Raw genomic sequence first — 12,771 nt, forward strand, 5'->3', positions numbered from 1 at the left:
ACACACACACTTGCATCGTGGTCGCATGCACACGTGCTCGCGAGCGGCGGCGCCTTGTGTTTTCTGTCGAGCGTCCGCGCGTCTCTGCACGCTCTGATTGGCGCTGGTCGTCGGCGCATTTCAGGCCGGGCGCTCTTGCCTCCAAAGAGAAGCGGCTGTAGCTTTCGCAACGCTATCGCGTGTACGAGCTCGCCTCGTGTTTTTTTATAAGGACGGCGCTTCTTTCTTGGTCGGAGGAGTAGGTGGGGAGCTTAGGGCAAGGCTCCGCGCCACGGCCATGCGCATGCGATAGCTTGGCTAATTCGAGCCAAGCGAGAAAAAGAAAGGAGGCCGGCGAACGAAGCCATTTGTTGATACACGGCCGGCCCCAACTTTGTGAGGGGTGAGAAATGGTTGTTGGCCGAGCTGTCGCGGCGACGTAACGAGGAGCCGATGTAATCGTTCATGGTCTATGTACGAACGACGTCGCTTTCTCTACCTCATCGGCTTGATGAACGATACGTTTTGCCATTGGCTCACGGGCCAGGTGGCGTTCTTATTTCGCCCGGCTCGGTGCTTGAACGGGCGGTGTCTTTACAGGCTGTTCTTTGATTTCTCATCTACTCGCCGCTTGGTGCATGCGCTCGCTCGTGAGAGGGAAGTGTGGTTAGTGAGTGTGCCGTGAAAAGGCGCGCCGCGTCTGCAAAGGGTGCCGACACTATTCACCGAGTTTTCAGCAGTCGTGACCAAAAGCGACAGCGACCTTCTGTTGCATAGTAACAAGCCTTGAGCTACTTGGCGCTGAATTTTGTACGGTATCTCCGGGTGTATGCTTATGCATGCACGTGGAAACGACGTTTGATTGGAACGACGATGGTGCCATGCACGTTTTGGCGGTTACCGCGTGCGATGTGCTCTTTTGTTTTTTCCTTCGTGCGCGAAAGAGCAGGTAGCCGCTGCACGTGCAGCTGTGTGTACTCGCTGTGTCCGTGCGATGCATCGTAGATTGTGCTGCTGGGTGTGCCCTGTTAGCGAGGGCCAGCTAGCTAACCTAATTGTGTGTGGGTGCACGGCAGGCGGACCTGTGCGTTTGCAAATACTGCCGTCAGGCCCACTAACAGCGACGCCATACAGACGTGACGTGACTCCACCCTGAGCAGACTGTTTGGAACAAAACGTAATTATAGTAAGAACGCTGCGCTCCGTGGCAACTTCATTATTTGCCGTTCGCTATTCGTCTCCAAGTTGACACACGAGTCATAGGGGCTGAATAATAAATAACAATAGTAATAGTAATCGAATTACTTGACAGTGTGTTTCTCGGTTGCCGCACCGAACCCGCACCCTTCTGCGATGTCTGCTGTGAACGTAGAGTCAAGTTTATCCCGAAGTGTTATACGTGACGCCATTGGGGAAAAAAAGAAAAGGATGTTTCACATCCGCCCAACGTGGCTCTTAGTGATGCTGACTAACACTCCTAGAGCTAGATCTAGTCAGCATAAATACCCAAGTTAGTGGACAGATTGGTAGCCGTAGCACAATTCGTAGTGCAACGCACGCGTAATGCGGAGGTTGTGGGTGCGGCTCCCACCGGCGACATGTTATCTTTTCGTTCACTTCCATTTTCATTATTTTGTACATTCCAATTTCAGCCACACTTAACTTCCCCGATGCTTTCCTTGGCTTGATTGTCTGCTGGCTTTATGTGGTCATGATTAACAGTATCGAGGGTCTCGAATCTGGCAGCCTTACTGTCATTAGGTAGCATGCGACGGTTTATTTGCCACGTTCCTGCTCTCCTATGATGATGGTGACGATGATTTAATGGCACCCTCTTTGCAACGGGGCCGGTGGCAAATAGTCACCTAGCCTGCTTGTTCTAATCAGGTATGCTATACTTTTTTTTTTTTTTTGTCTAGCGTTATTGTATAAGCCTCCTTATTGCTGTTTTTTCCCTTCAAAATCTACTTTGTACTGCTTACTGCGACTGTCAGAGATCCGGTCGTATCAATCTCTTCCGTGCTTTTTTCCACCAATACTCTAAACGTCTTTTGCTTATCTTAATGCTGATCGGTTGACGTTTCCGTCCACTTCAAACGCAAGCGTTTTTGGAAGATGTACGTTACTTACGGTTCTCACCGTGTGAATCCATTCGCATTTCATTAGGATGTGCTGAGCAGGATGACTCCAGTGTTAAGGCATTATTTCCTAAAGTATGGAACGAAATGCATGGACGTTTTAGTTATTTTTATGCTTAAATCCATAAAAGAGCGATTATTTTTTAAAGGTAAGTGGAACAACAGTGCATTCTTACGGGAAATTTGATGGTTCATGTCTGCAAACCGGCGTCATTCTGGAAACCCATTCCTAGAGGATACGCCTTGCAAACTCACCGGCTACAATTCGTAAATTGCAATATGTGCCGTACAGCAAGTAATTCAAGCGATATCTAGTATATTTTTGTTAATTAGTTGACTGTGTGTTTCGATTTCTCGTGCAAGTAATTGTCGCCTTTCCGAGAGCTCAATGACTAGAATTATGTTATCTGCAACAGGCAATTTTTTTTTTTAATTCTACAGAACTTAAAGGTGCTCAACCTATATATGTGTGAATTTAAACAATCCTAAACTGCGTCTGATCGTTTGACTGCCTTCGCAATGTTTGGCATTATACGAATTTATCGAAAAAAATAAATGCCCAAGAGTGCAATATCGTCCCGGCTGTTGTCTGCACGTCTGTCGCGCGCAGAAAACTCTCAGCCATGCTTGAATGACGATGGCCTTTGGTGTAGAGACCCAGAGTCGACCACATTTTGAAGGACGCGCGGGCATCGATGGGCTTTTATTATGCGGTCCCTGACTCCCTCCCGGAATTTTTCGTCAAGTCCGCGCCGTTGCGCGATTTACGTTGCCATGGTTTTCTTTCTTTCTTTCTTTCTTCCGCGAGATGAATGCGGGGACAGGCAGTAGTGATAGCTCTCGTCCGAAGACGCGCGCACGCTGGTTGATGGACAGTGGAGGGCACGCTGCACTGGCCGGACATGCATTCATTGTTTGTTTATTTATTTATTTTGCTCTCTTTCTCTTTATCCCCTCACGTCCGTTTAGACCCTCGTCATCAAGAAGCGGTGCACATAACGGTGGAGCGCGATATATATATATATATATATATATATATATATATATATATATATATATATATATATATATATATATATATATATATATATATATCCTTTTGTTTTTGTCGTGTGTCTCGCGAATGGCCCTTTTGTTGTCCCGTAATTGCTCCTCTGTATACAGGCAGTGCTGCTTAAAGGAGCAGCGGCGACGTCGCTGGCGTGGTATGCAATGCGCGCCCACCCTCCATTCGTCGATTGTTTCTCTCTTTGCAGATGTGCTCATGGGGTACAACGGAACAATATTCGCCTACGGCCAGACGTCCAGCGGGAAGACGCACACAATGGAGGTGGGCTTCCTCGTCTGCGCCGCTCGCGTTGCGGTGGTGTTGCGTTTATACGCACGGCGACCCATTGCGCGGGAGGGGGCGGGCTCGGACCTCCGCGGGCGCTCACGGGTGACTCGCCCGCATGGATTGAGCAGCGCGAATTTGGACAGGAAGCTTGACCCACCCTACCGCGTGACATCGCGATCTCGTGTGCACGTAGGCGATGAGGCTGATATTTTTTGTGTCTGGTTTTTCGCGAGTTCTATTCTTAGATCTTCAAAAAAAAAAAAAAAAAAGCTTTCGTTAGTCGTCTGGCGAGTTACGATATAAAACTACCTGCATTCGGGCCACTTTGTGGCGTATTTCGGCCACCAGGAAAGCTGACTCACTTGAACGATTAATTTACTCAGAAATACCCCTAAAGGCCTTCGTATGAGAGTGTTAGATAAGGAGGTAAGAGGGGGAGAGTGGAGAGGGAGCCAGTTTAATTACAAAATTAGTACCATTATGTCACACATTAACTTTAAGCATTAAGTAATTATTGCAAGGCGCCAGGAGTTAATGAAATCAAGAAAAACCTCCGTAATATACTTGTACACTAGAAAACCATTGGAGTAAAATGAAGAACTGATTATCGTATACTGTGCCATAAGATAAACTGAAAATAAACAGAGTCTACAACAGAGCGAATGTAAAAGTTGATACAGGTAAGTGCTAAGTAAAATACAGTGAATTTTGTATATGCAAGATGTTAGCTAAATTGAGTTTATTTTGTGCAAGAGCAACTTAGGCTTCGGGGAGTTGCTGGTCACTACTTGAAACTGATATGCATGTCGCATGCATCTGGGAGTCAAAGTGCATGAATGCAGCGTGCTTGCCAGGAGCAGTACCTGCCAAAAATACTTGGGTCACATAGCTTGTAACTGCGCAGTTCCTGCAGAGTACTTCATTACATAAGTAAGCCTGCATAGCCAGTGCTGAACACTGTCATAAACATCTGCTCTCGGTAATATTCCTGTACAAGAAGTAGGAACCTATAATTTTGCTCAGGAGGCCGTCTGCTCTTTCGTCCTTGATGAAATCGTCGCCACTTTTACTCTATATTGCGTCATACTTATGAATACGGTGACTATTCGCTGAATTTCTTTGGACGTCGCAACTCGGCAGAACCAGAAGCAAAGACTAAAATACGGTTCTGGTGATGAGCTAAGATCTTTGTATCGAGTGTACGCCATCCTGGGGGGGGGGGGGTGCAAACACTGCGCAGACACCATGGCTTCTGGGTTAAGATGGTGTGATGAAGGTAACGAAAGGTCACACCACAAGATTTCAAAGGCCGCGCCGATACCAAAGCTTTAGTGCAAGTACGACAGAGCACTGAGGCCATTTTCAGAGACACGATGGCACCACTTCGAGTGCAATAAGAATGACTGAGAGTAGGGGAAGGCCACGAGGTCAAGGCAGTAGTAGTATTTGATTGACAGTGATTCTCTTTGTACAAGATGCAATCAAAGGCTTTGTTAGAAAAGATTCATGCGGTAATGCCCTTTAAGATGAAGCTTCAGCTCAGGAGCTCTTATCTATATACATGAAAATGTAAAAATCACTTTTCTTGACAACCACTGCGCCGATTTGGATGAGGTTTGTTACATTAAAAAAAGAATTAAAATCTAGTGAGAATGTAGGAAACAGACTTTTTATTTAGGCAGACATCTTTCTTTAATTGTAAAAGATTGCAAAAATTGTGTAACTCAGTAGGAAATAATGTTAAAATTGATGCGCCATGCACTGTTTTGAAATATACCACTAAATTGTGAGAATGACTCTTGCAAAACACTCGTAAACATTGTGACACTTTCACATAAGTGGTAAATTCATGAATGAAATTTGTCCGCTTTAGATGCTCTAAGAGATGCAGTTTACAGAACTGCAATGTCTTTTGGTGCAGAGTCGTATAATTGTAAACTTCGTGCTTCAGTTTTTTCTTTTTTTTACAATTTTCTGGAATTATTGGGAAGAAGTCCAGGCCTTAATTCAAAATTTTGCTTCATCGAGTCGCTATAATGTAATTTTGTCTGTCAGATGCAACAGATTACATTCAAATTGTTCCAGCGGTTGCCTCGTATTCTGTATTCACTTGCATTTGAATGGGGAAATCAAAGTTAGCTCCGAGCTAAAGCTTCGATGGTAGAAACGTTACACACCTTTTATGAAAATTGTTGCGGACCCCTTTTGATACTAGCCTATGCATGACATTCCCTGTGTTGTTTTGATGCACCGTGCAAGTAGGGTTACAAGCGCCCCGTTCACTGCAGGCCTGCCAACATTTTCGGCTATGCGCTTTATTCACATGCCTTTGCTGATGGCTGTACTGTGTGAATCTTCAAGCATGCACTCTGTTCTGATAGTGGTGTAGGGGCATGTTATTTTTTGTATGTTGCGGTATCCACTGTACCTCTTGCCAAATTTAGTTTGCTGCAGCGTATACGGATACACATGTATGTTCTTTAATGCATAAACATGTACACAAACACGAGACAGACAGCTGCTTAATCTGCATAAATAATTGTCCCAAGTTCAAAGCAGACCAGAATTTTGTTACTTTTATTATGACCTTTATATAGGCAAAAAGGGCCACATTAATGTAACAGTTCTCTTTCATTTTTTTTTTTTTCACTTCATTGGGAGTCTGACTGGCACTCTGTCTATGGTTATATAAGGATCGACCAGTCACGAAATGCAAATGCTAAAGAAGGGATAATATCAAGTGAAAGTGATTTTAGCCTGGCTGCATTTGCATACAAGGCAAAATATGTTTTCCTTTCTAGTCCAGCATCTGGGAGTTGTTGAGCTCACAAGGAAGCAGGCCAACGGCATTTTCTCAGCTTGATACACATTTGATTTTCAAGATGGCCATTTCTGTACTTATCTTTTTACAAACTTAGTTTACTTGCTGTTATTTCAGTTTGTGCAGCAGCCAATGACTGGTGCCAAGCCAGAAAAGGCAAGAAACACATGTTAGCAAGGGTTGATTAGGCTTTTAGTTCAACTGTTCTTATTCTTAAAGTCCTTTAGTGGGGGAGAGTGCTTGGGTGCTTCTCGCATGGGACCTAAAATGTTGTTCCTTTACTCGGGTTCCTGATAGCCCTATCTAAGCTCCTCGTAGTGCCTGCCAAGTGCTGTTTACAGTGTCGTGAAATTAAATATATGTATTTCCCGGAAAACGATGCAGCCAGGCTGCGCAGTAATGATACTGTAGATTTATTGAATGACCTCGTTTTTTTATACTGGTTGCACAGCTCCTAGAGGACAATAGCCCTACCGCATTCAGTGTCGCAGCGCACTGTCTGCATCTGGTGATGTAGTGCTTCTGGGTTTCTGTTGCTGGCCTGTTCATAGCAGTGCTGGCCAGATGCCCACACAAGGAGGTCTTGCTTCTGACAGCATGTCGTCGAAGTGATAGAAGCGTTAATAGGTGCAAAGTGAATGCAACATTTAGACGTAGAAGCTAGTGCACTCAAGTTTTCTTCCTTCCTTTCTTTCTTTTTTTTTAATGCAAGTCTGAAAAGAAAACAACAATAATGTCTGTTACTTATGTTTGCAGGGCGTCCTGGGAGATTCCTACAGCCAAGGCATCATACCCCGGATCATTAATGATATTTTTAATCACATTTATTCAATGGATGAAAATATTGAGTTCCATATAAAGGTTAGTAGTTGCTGCATTGTTCCTACATGCCACAGTTATGTCGTTACATCATAGGTGTACAGTTGAACCTGTATATAATAAACACTGGTATAGTGAATCATTTGCTGCAATGAACAAACTCTAAAATTTGCTGAATCTTTCACCAATATTGGTGCGTATGTTTTGACAAATATTGAATATGTACAGTGAAGGCATTTTTGTGTCGAGTTCAACTTTGTTATAACAATGCTCGACTGTATTTGTCACAGAATTTCTGTGAATTTCTACTTTTATGTTACACTGGATTATGATTCCCATAGCATCACTTAATCAACAGCATGCGATCTTCAAGAAAGCATTACATAACTTATTTGTAGTGCATGCACATGCGAAACGTTACTGCTGCCTTGTGAAGCAATGACGAGACATTTCTTTGACAGTGACATCAATATGTCCCCATTCAGAACTCTACAATCATGCTAGAATGAAATGGGAATGGAAAAAAAAGTGAAACACTTCTTAAGCTTAATTGCTTGAACTTGCACATTTTAGTATAGCTCAGCTAAGTCTGATTTAGACCAAAAGCTAAGCATCAGCCAAACATTTATTTTCTCAGGTGCTTAGCTTCAGTAATAGAGCATACTGTGTGTGTCTAGTGTTACACACAATGGCAAATTTGGTAATTGTAGTGCACTTTGTAGCTTTTTTTCTTTTTCTCACTTTTGCATACCATGCTGGCATGACATGTACACAAATACATAAAATAAAATGATGCTACTTATTTGATTACGTTGAGAAATTGTAAGTGATTAAACATATATTTCCTGCGAGCATTGAAAAAAATTTACGTGTTTACCTTTTGTAGTAGGTTTGGTGATGCACATTCCTGACATGCTCAGTTTTGCATGCAAAAGGGTGTGAAACTTTTCGCTATGAATGCCTAAATTAGCCTTGGCTGTGGAAGAGATTTGGTTCTGAATTTCTAAATTATTACTTTGCAGCTTGTGAGCAACTTTGCATTTAATGGAATGTGCATTTAGCCAATTATGCTTTCATGCTACTGAGAAGCAATAAGCTCATGAGCTCCCATCTCTTGTTTTCCTGCAGGTGTCTTACTTTGAAATTTATCTTGACAAGATTCGTGATCTCCTCGATGGTGAGCCACTGTTGTCTTGCTTCGCTTATCTTAAGTTGTATGGAGCTGGTTTTCTCTTTCTTGGGTATAGTTTTTGAGAGAAAGGGTTGCTTTGTTCAGGAGTAAATAAAATTTGTCCACGTGTTTAAAACTAAGAAGCCTTCTGACTTCCTCATTCATTTTCAGTAACGAAGACAAACTTGTCCGTGCATGAGGACAAAAACAGAGTTCCATTCGTCAAGGTGAGCACTGTATTTCTGTTGCCCTTTGTTGTATTCTACCACAAATCTTGAAAGTGCTTGCAATGTTGACACAGGCTAAAGCAAGGGTAATTGCAAAAGCTCTGCGCTGTGAGGGCTGGTGCAACATTTAGGCAAAAGGCAACAAGGAATAAAAATGCTATTTATTGTGACATAGATTACTACATTAGATACAAAAATATATCATCTTGGTAGCTCCTGGGTTAGTGTAGGTGAAAGAGTAACATCACGATTGGTCGATGATGTAGGCAACACGAAGAATTGAAGTGACAACATTAAAGGGGCATGTGTTCTTTCAAAAGTGGGTTTTGGTAATGCCTAAACAGCATGGTGTTAAAAAGTCTGATTATGCTAACACATTCTGTGTTCAGGCAGATGTTCTTTTACCTGCTTTTTTTCTTCGTTAGGGTGCTACTGAGAGGTTTGTGACCAGTCCCGAAGAAGTGATGGAAGTCATTGATGAGGGCAAAGCAAACCGACACATTGCTGTAACAAGTAAGCCACTCTCTCACTGCTTTACGCTTCCTGCAAGGTTTGCTTACCATTTTTGTGTGTGTATGCTTGTGTGTTTGCATTTTTGCTGCTGTACATTACAAAAATGTGATCAGTCAGTGATGTAGTTGGTGTATACTTAGAGCAGGGCAGACGAGTTAAAGCTGACGTTATCTTTTTATCATCTTTGAAGCAGAAAGAAATAGCATGTCACTGAGCTGTCTTACATGACAATACACCAGAATTGCGTTGCTTCAGATAAAAAACGGGGCAAAAGTGGGACTAGCTTACAAAGCTTGCGGCACAATATGATGGCGTGCCACAAGTAGCGCAGGGTTCTTGCCTAGGACAAAAATATTGCAAGTTTGAGATCACAGGACAGTTATTCCTTGTGCAGTCACTTCTCTAGAGTGGGGCAACACATTTAAAAGTTGTAACTATTGGTCTGCAACAGCACTGAATTGGGATTTTCAAAGGAACTATGTTTAAAAAAGATGTCTGTTTCAAGTTCGGCATAGCCAAAGCAATCCTGTGCCCATGTGAAACATGTTTATTAAAATTATAATATACTGCCTACACAGGAGGTGCAAACTATCATTTGTTAAAGGAAAATATTTTATTCACACACCAGAATTTTTTATAAGTGAGTAGGAACAGGGATACATGAAAAACAAATTAAGTGAAGCGCAACATTGGATAGACGGGTTGCAGTGCTAGCTGGAGCTGTGAAGCAAGGACATATAGTGCTGTGGCAAAAATGCTGCATAGCCTGCTAAATCACCGGCAGCTGTGCAAGTAAGATGTATAAAGGGATTTCGTTGCAAGCTTGGGAAAAAAATGTTGGTGCTAATCTGTCTGTGTCTGGACAAGGAAAATTATTTCCTTTGCCGGCTGTGTGATTGTGGTGGCAGTCTGTGGGACAAGGCCATCTAGTGCACTGTTGGACATGTAGATTTTTGTCAGGTACAGTGAGGAGGATGTGTGCAGGGTGATTCAAGCATTTCTGCCCACTGTGTGTCGGAGGTTTTTATGAAGTGCAGCAAGTTCTATTTCTGTCTGAGTAACTCATTAGCAGGCGTTAAAATTCAGGTTGTCAATATTTTGAACAGTTCACAAAGTTCTAAACCAGAAAAAAAAAAAAATTAATGCTTATGCTAGGTAATGATTCCAATGAAGTTATTTAGTGTTCCTTGGGGTATTTTGTGTACTTTGTGGGCAGGATATTGTAAAAGCTGAATCATAAGGTGGATACATGTCATCACTTGCTGTTTATGTGCTCTTCTTCCTGCAGACATGAATGAGCACAGTTCCAGAAGCCACAGTGTGTTCCTAATCAACGTTAAACAGGAGAACCTGGACGATCAGAAAAAGCTCAGTGGCAAGCTCTACCTAGTAGATCTTGCTGGCAGTGAAAAGGTACGCAGGCATCTACAGCCTGCCTTTCTTTCCTTTAAACCTTCTCAGTTTGCTTCATCGAATGATAAAAAAAGATTATTATTTGGCATGTACAAGGGTTATCACACAGTCTAATGGAAGCACATAGGGTATAGTTTGGTATAGTGCATGCGAATGACCAAGAATGCTGCATTAGGTTACTCTAAAGATGAAGGTTGAATGAAACATTGAGAATGTGCTTGCCTGCCACTTGCCGTATTTAGTTGAATCTATGGCACCCTTTATTGGTAGTGTGCATCCCAATATTTAGTTTTATGGAAATGCAAAAATGCATTGTGTGCAATGGTTTCTTTACCTGATTTTCATGGTAGGCAAGAAAAATAATAATTGGAAAAGTAATTTACCTCCAGGGCAAAGAGACGTGCAACTAGACACCAGCCCTAGGTGGCGCCCAATGATAAGATTTCAGTGCTTGAAGGAACTTCCAGCCGCCATGGCACAGCAACATGTGGCTTTCACAACAGGAGTGTGGGATTGAAGATTGGGGGTGTGACACCACCTATTACATATTTTGTTTCAATGTTACTCCTAACGTGCATGTCATATTTTAGTGAATTTTCCTGTAAACTACATGTAATAAAATAGAGTAAATATGATACCTTTTTGCTAGTGACAGGTAGCTTGAACCAGCTTTTGCTTCCTGGCACACACAGAGTTTGTAGAAATAGCACAATCCCTGGACCTCATCAGTTTTGTAAGGATGATGCTGTTGTCACCAGTGGGATTGCTTCACCCTTGTGCAACCATGTCTTGCTTGGCAACTACAACTTTTATTTTTTCTTTGACTCTCCCGGCAAGAGAGCAGCTGCTGTTAGCAAGGTGCTCACATACTGTTATGGGCAAAGCTCTTGACTATTCCAGCGTAAATATTTGCTGTGCGAACACATTCTCGAATAAGATTAAGGCTTGCTCTTACTTGCCCTTGTAACTGCAATGAAGCAATAATGCACAATGTTCTATGTGTATGGGTCACTGAGTATGTCACTTCCGCTCTTTCAGGTCAGCAAAACTGGAGCTGAGGGAATGGTTCTGGATGAAGCAAAGAACATCAACAAATCTTTGTCTGCACTGGGCAATGTGATTGCAGCACTTGCCGATGGAAACGTAAGTTCTTCATAACAGTTGCTCGCTCTCCTCAGATTGCTTTTTGTCCTTCTGCTCTGTCACTGTGGCAGAGACTGGTTTACTGCAGTGCACTTTGCGTACTCCCACGCTCTGCTAAAATGAACAAAATGGCTTTGGAACATTTGCTGGATAGACATGGGAAGGATGGTGAATGTAAAAAACCACAATGTCGTGGTGAAAACCCCCACAAAGGCATTTTTTGTTGATAGATTGTAATGCTTCTTATTCATCTTTACATTAATAATCTGTAAACAAAGTGCTTGTGTTTCTGTTCATACATTGGTTCTGGGGTTGTTAGAAAAACATTGAAAACCATTTGTCGAGTAAAAACAAGAAAAGATCAGATCAGTTAAAACTCGCATGACAGTTCTCAGACACTTTTGACCCTGGAACAATGTGTCACCTCATGTGTTTGATATAACACTATCATTGTGACTGGCTCACAGTTCAATGTTGGATAGCAACATGATATTTTTGTTGATTTATGTTAAGTAGCACATCTGCATAATGCATAAGTCAAGGCCAGTTAGAAAGTAAGATATTTTAGTTGTAACACTGTTGCATCCATAGGGTTGTTAGGTACTTTCTGGAACACATGTCAGTAGGAAATTTTTCTGTGCAAATCTTGGTGCAACAGGCAAATTTAATTCTCTAACAAGCCCAAGCATGCGTCTTTCTTGAATTTTTAATTCTTCAACTGAGCTATAGGAAGAGAGAGCCATTCATGAACAAGTTCTTGAGATTTGCTTCTCTATGAGGGTGCAGTCCATCTGTCTACTGATTGTTATAGGCTTCGGGTTCTTTCATTTGCTTTAGCTAGAGTCAAGTGCGCGCAAGCTGGATCTATTCTTTTCCAACACCACAAGCAGGCCCATTAGCGCCTTCATTTCTTATATCTTCTCCTGTCATTTGTGATTCTGTTGTCTTCCCTTTCTGTGCTCCTCTTATACCTTAAACTTTCAGACAGGCAAGCGTTGTGTCCATTCCAAAGGCACTTGCCAGCCTGCATCTCGCTCTTTTTGCAATTGTTACTGCCTCTGTCATCTCAGTTTAATGAAACTGCTACATACAAAGCAGTGGCTTCAACAGCTTAGCTGTGGACTTCCTTGCATGAATGTCTGACTGTTTGGGGTCAGCACAGTGAAAGCAACTCATGGAAGGTATTTAGTATTAGTGAGCTGGAGTGCTCT

General features: G+C 42.5%; 1 protein-coding gene across 1 annotated transcript in view; it reads left to right on the forward strand.

Moving 5' to 3' along the window:
• The window catches only part of LOC142572666 (kinesin heavy chain-like), a 164,619-nt gene that overhangs the window by 109,308 nt on the left and 42,540 nt on the right, over nt 1-12,771 (forward strand). Inside the window, exons 3-9 of the mRNA XM_075681949.1 lie at nt 3,374-3,447; nt 7,031-7,135; nt 8,222-8,270; nt 8,436-8,491; nt 8,917-9,004; nt 10,293-10,417; nt 11,456-11,560. Of these exons, the coding sequence (XP_075538064.1) occupies nt 3,374-3,447; nt 7,031-7,135; nt 8,222-8,270; nt 8,436-8,491; nt 8,917-9,004; nt 10,293-10,417; nt 11,456-11,560 (602 nt within the window). The remainder of the gene's footprint in view (nt 1-3,373; nt 3,448-7,030; nt 7,136-8,221; nt 8,271-8,435; nt 8,492-8,916; nt 9,005-10,292; nt 10,418-11,455; nt 11,561-12,771) is intronic.

The sequence above is a fragment of the Dermacentor variabilis genome, chromosome 2 (genome assembly GCF_050947875.1).
Source record: "Dermacentor variabilis isolate Ectoservices chromosome 2, ASM5094787v1, whole genome shotgun sequence".
In the NCBI taxonomy this organism is placed as follows: Eukaryota; Metazoa; Arthropoda; class Arachnida; order Ixodida; family Ixodidae; genus Dermacentor; species Dermacentor variabilis.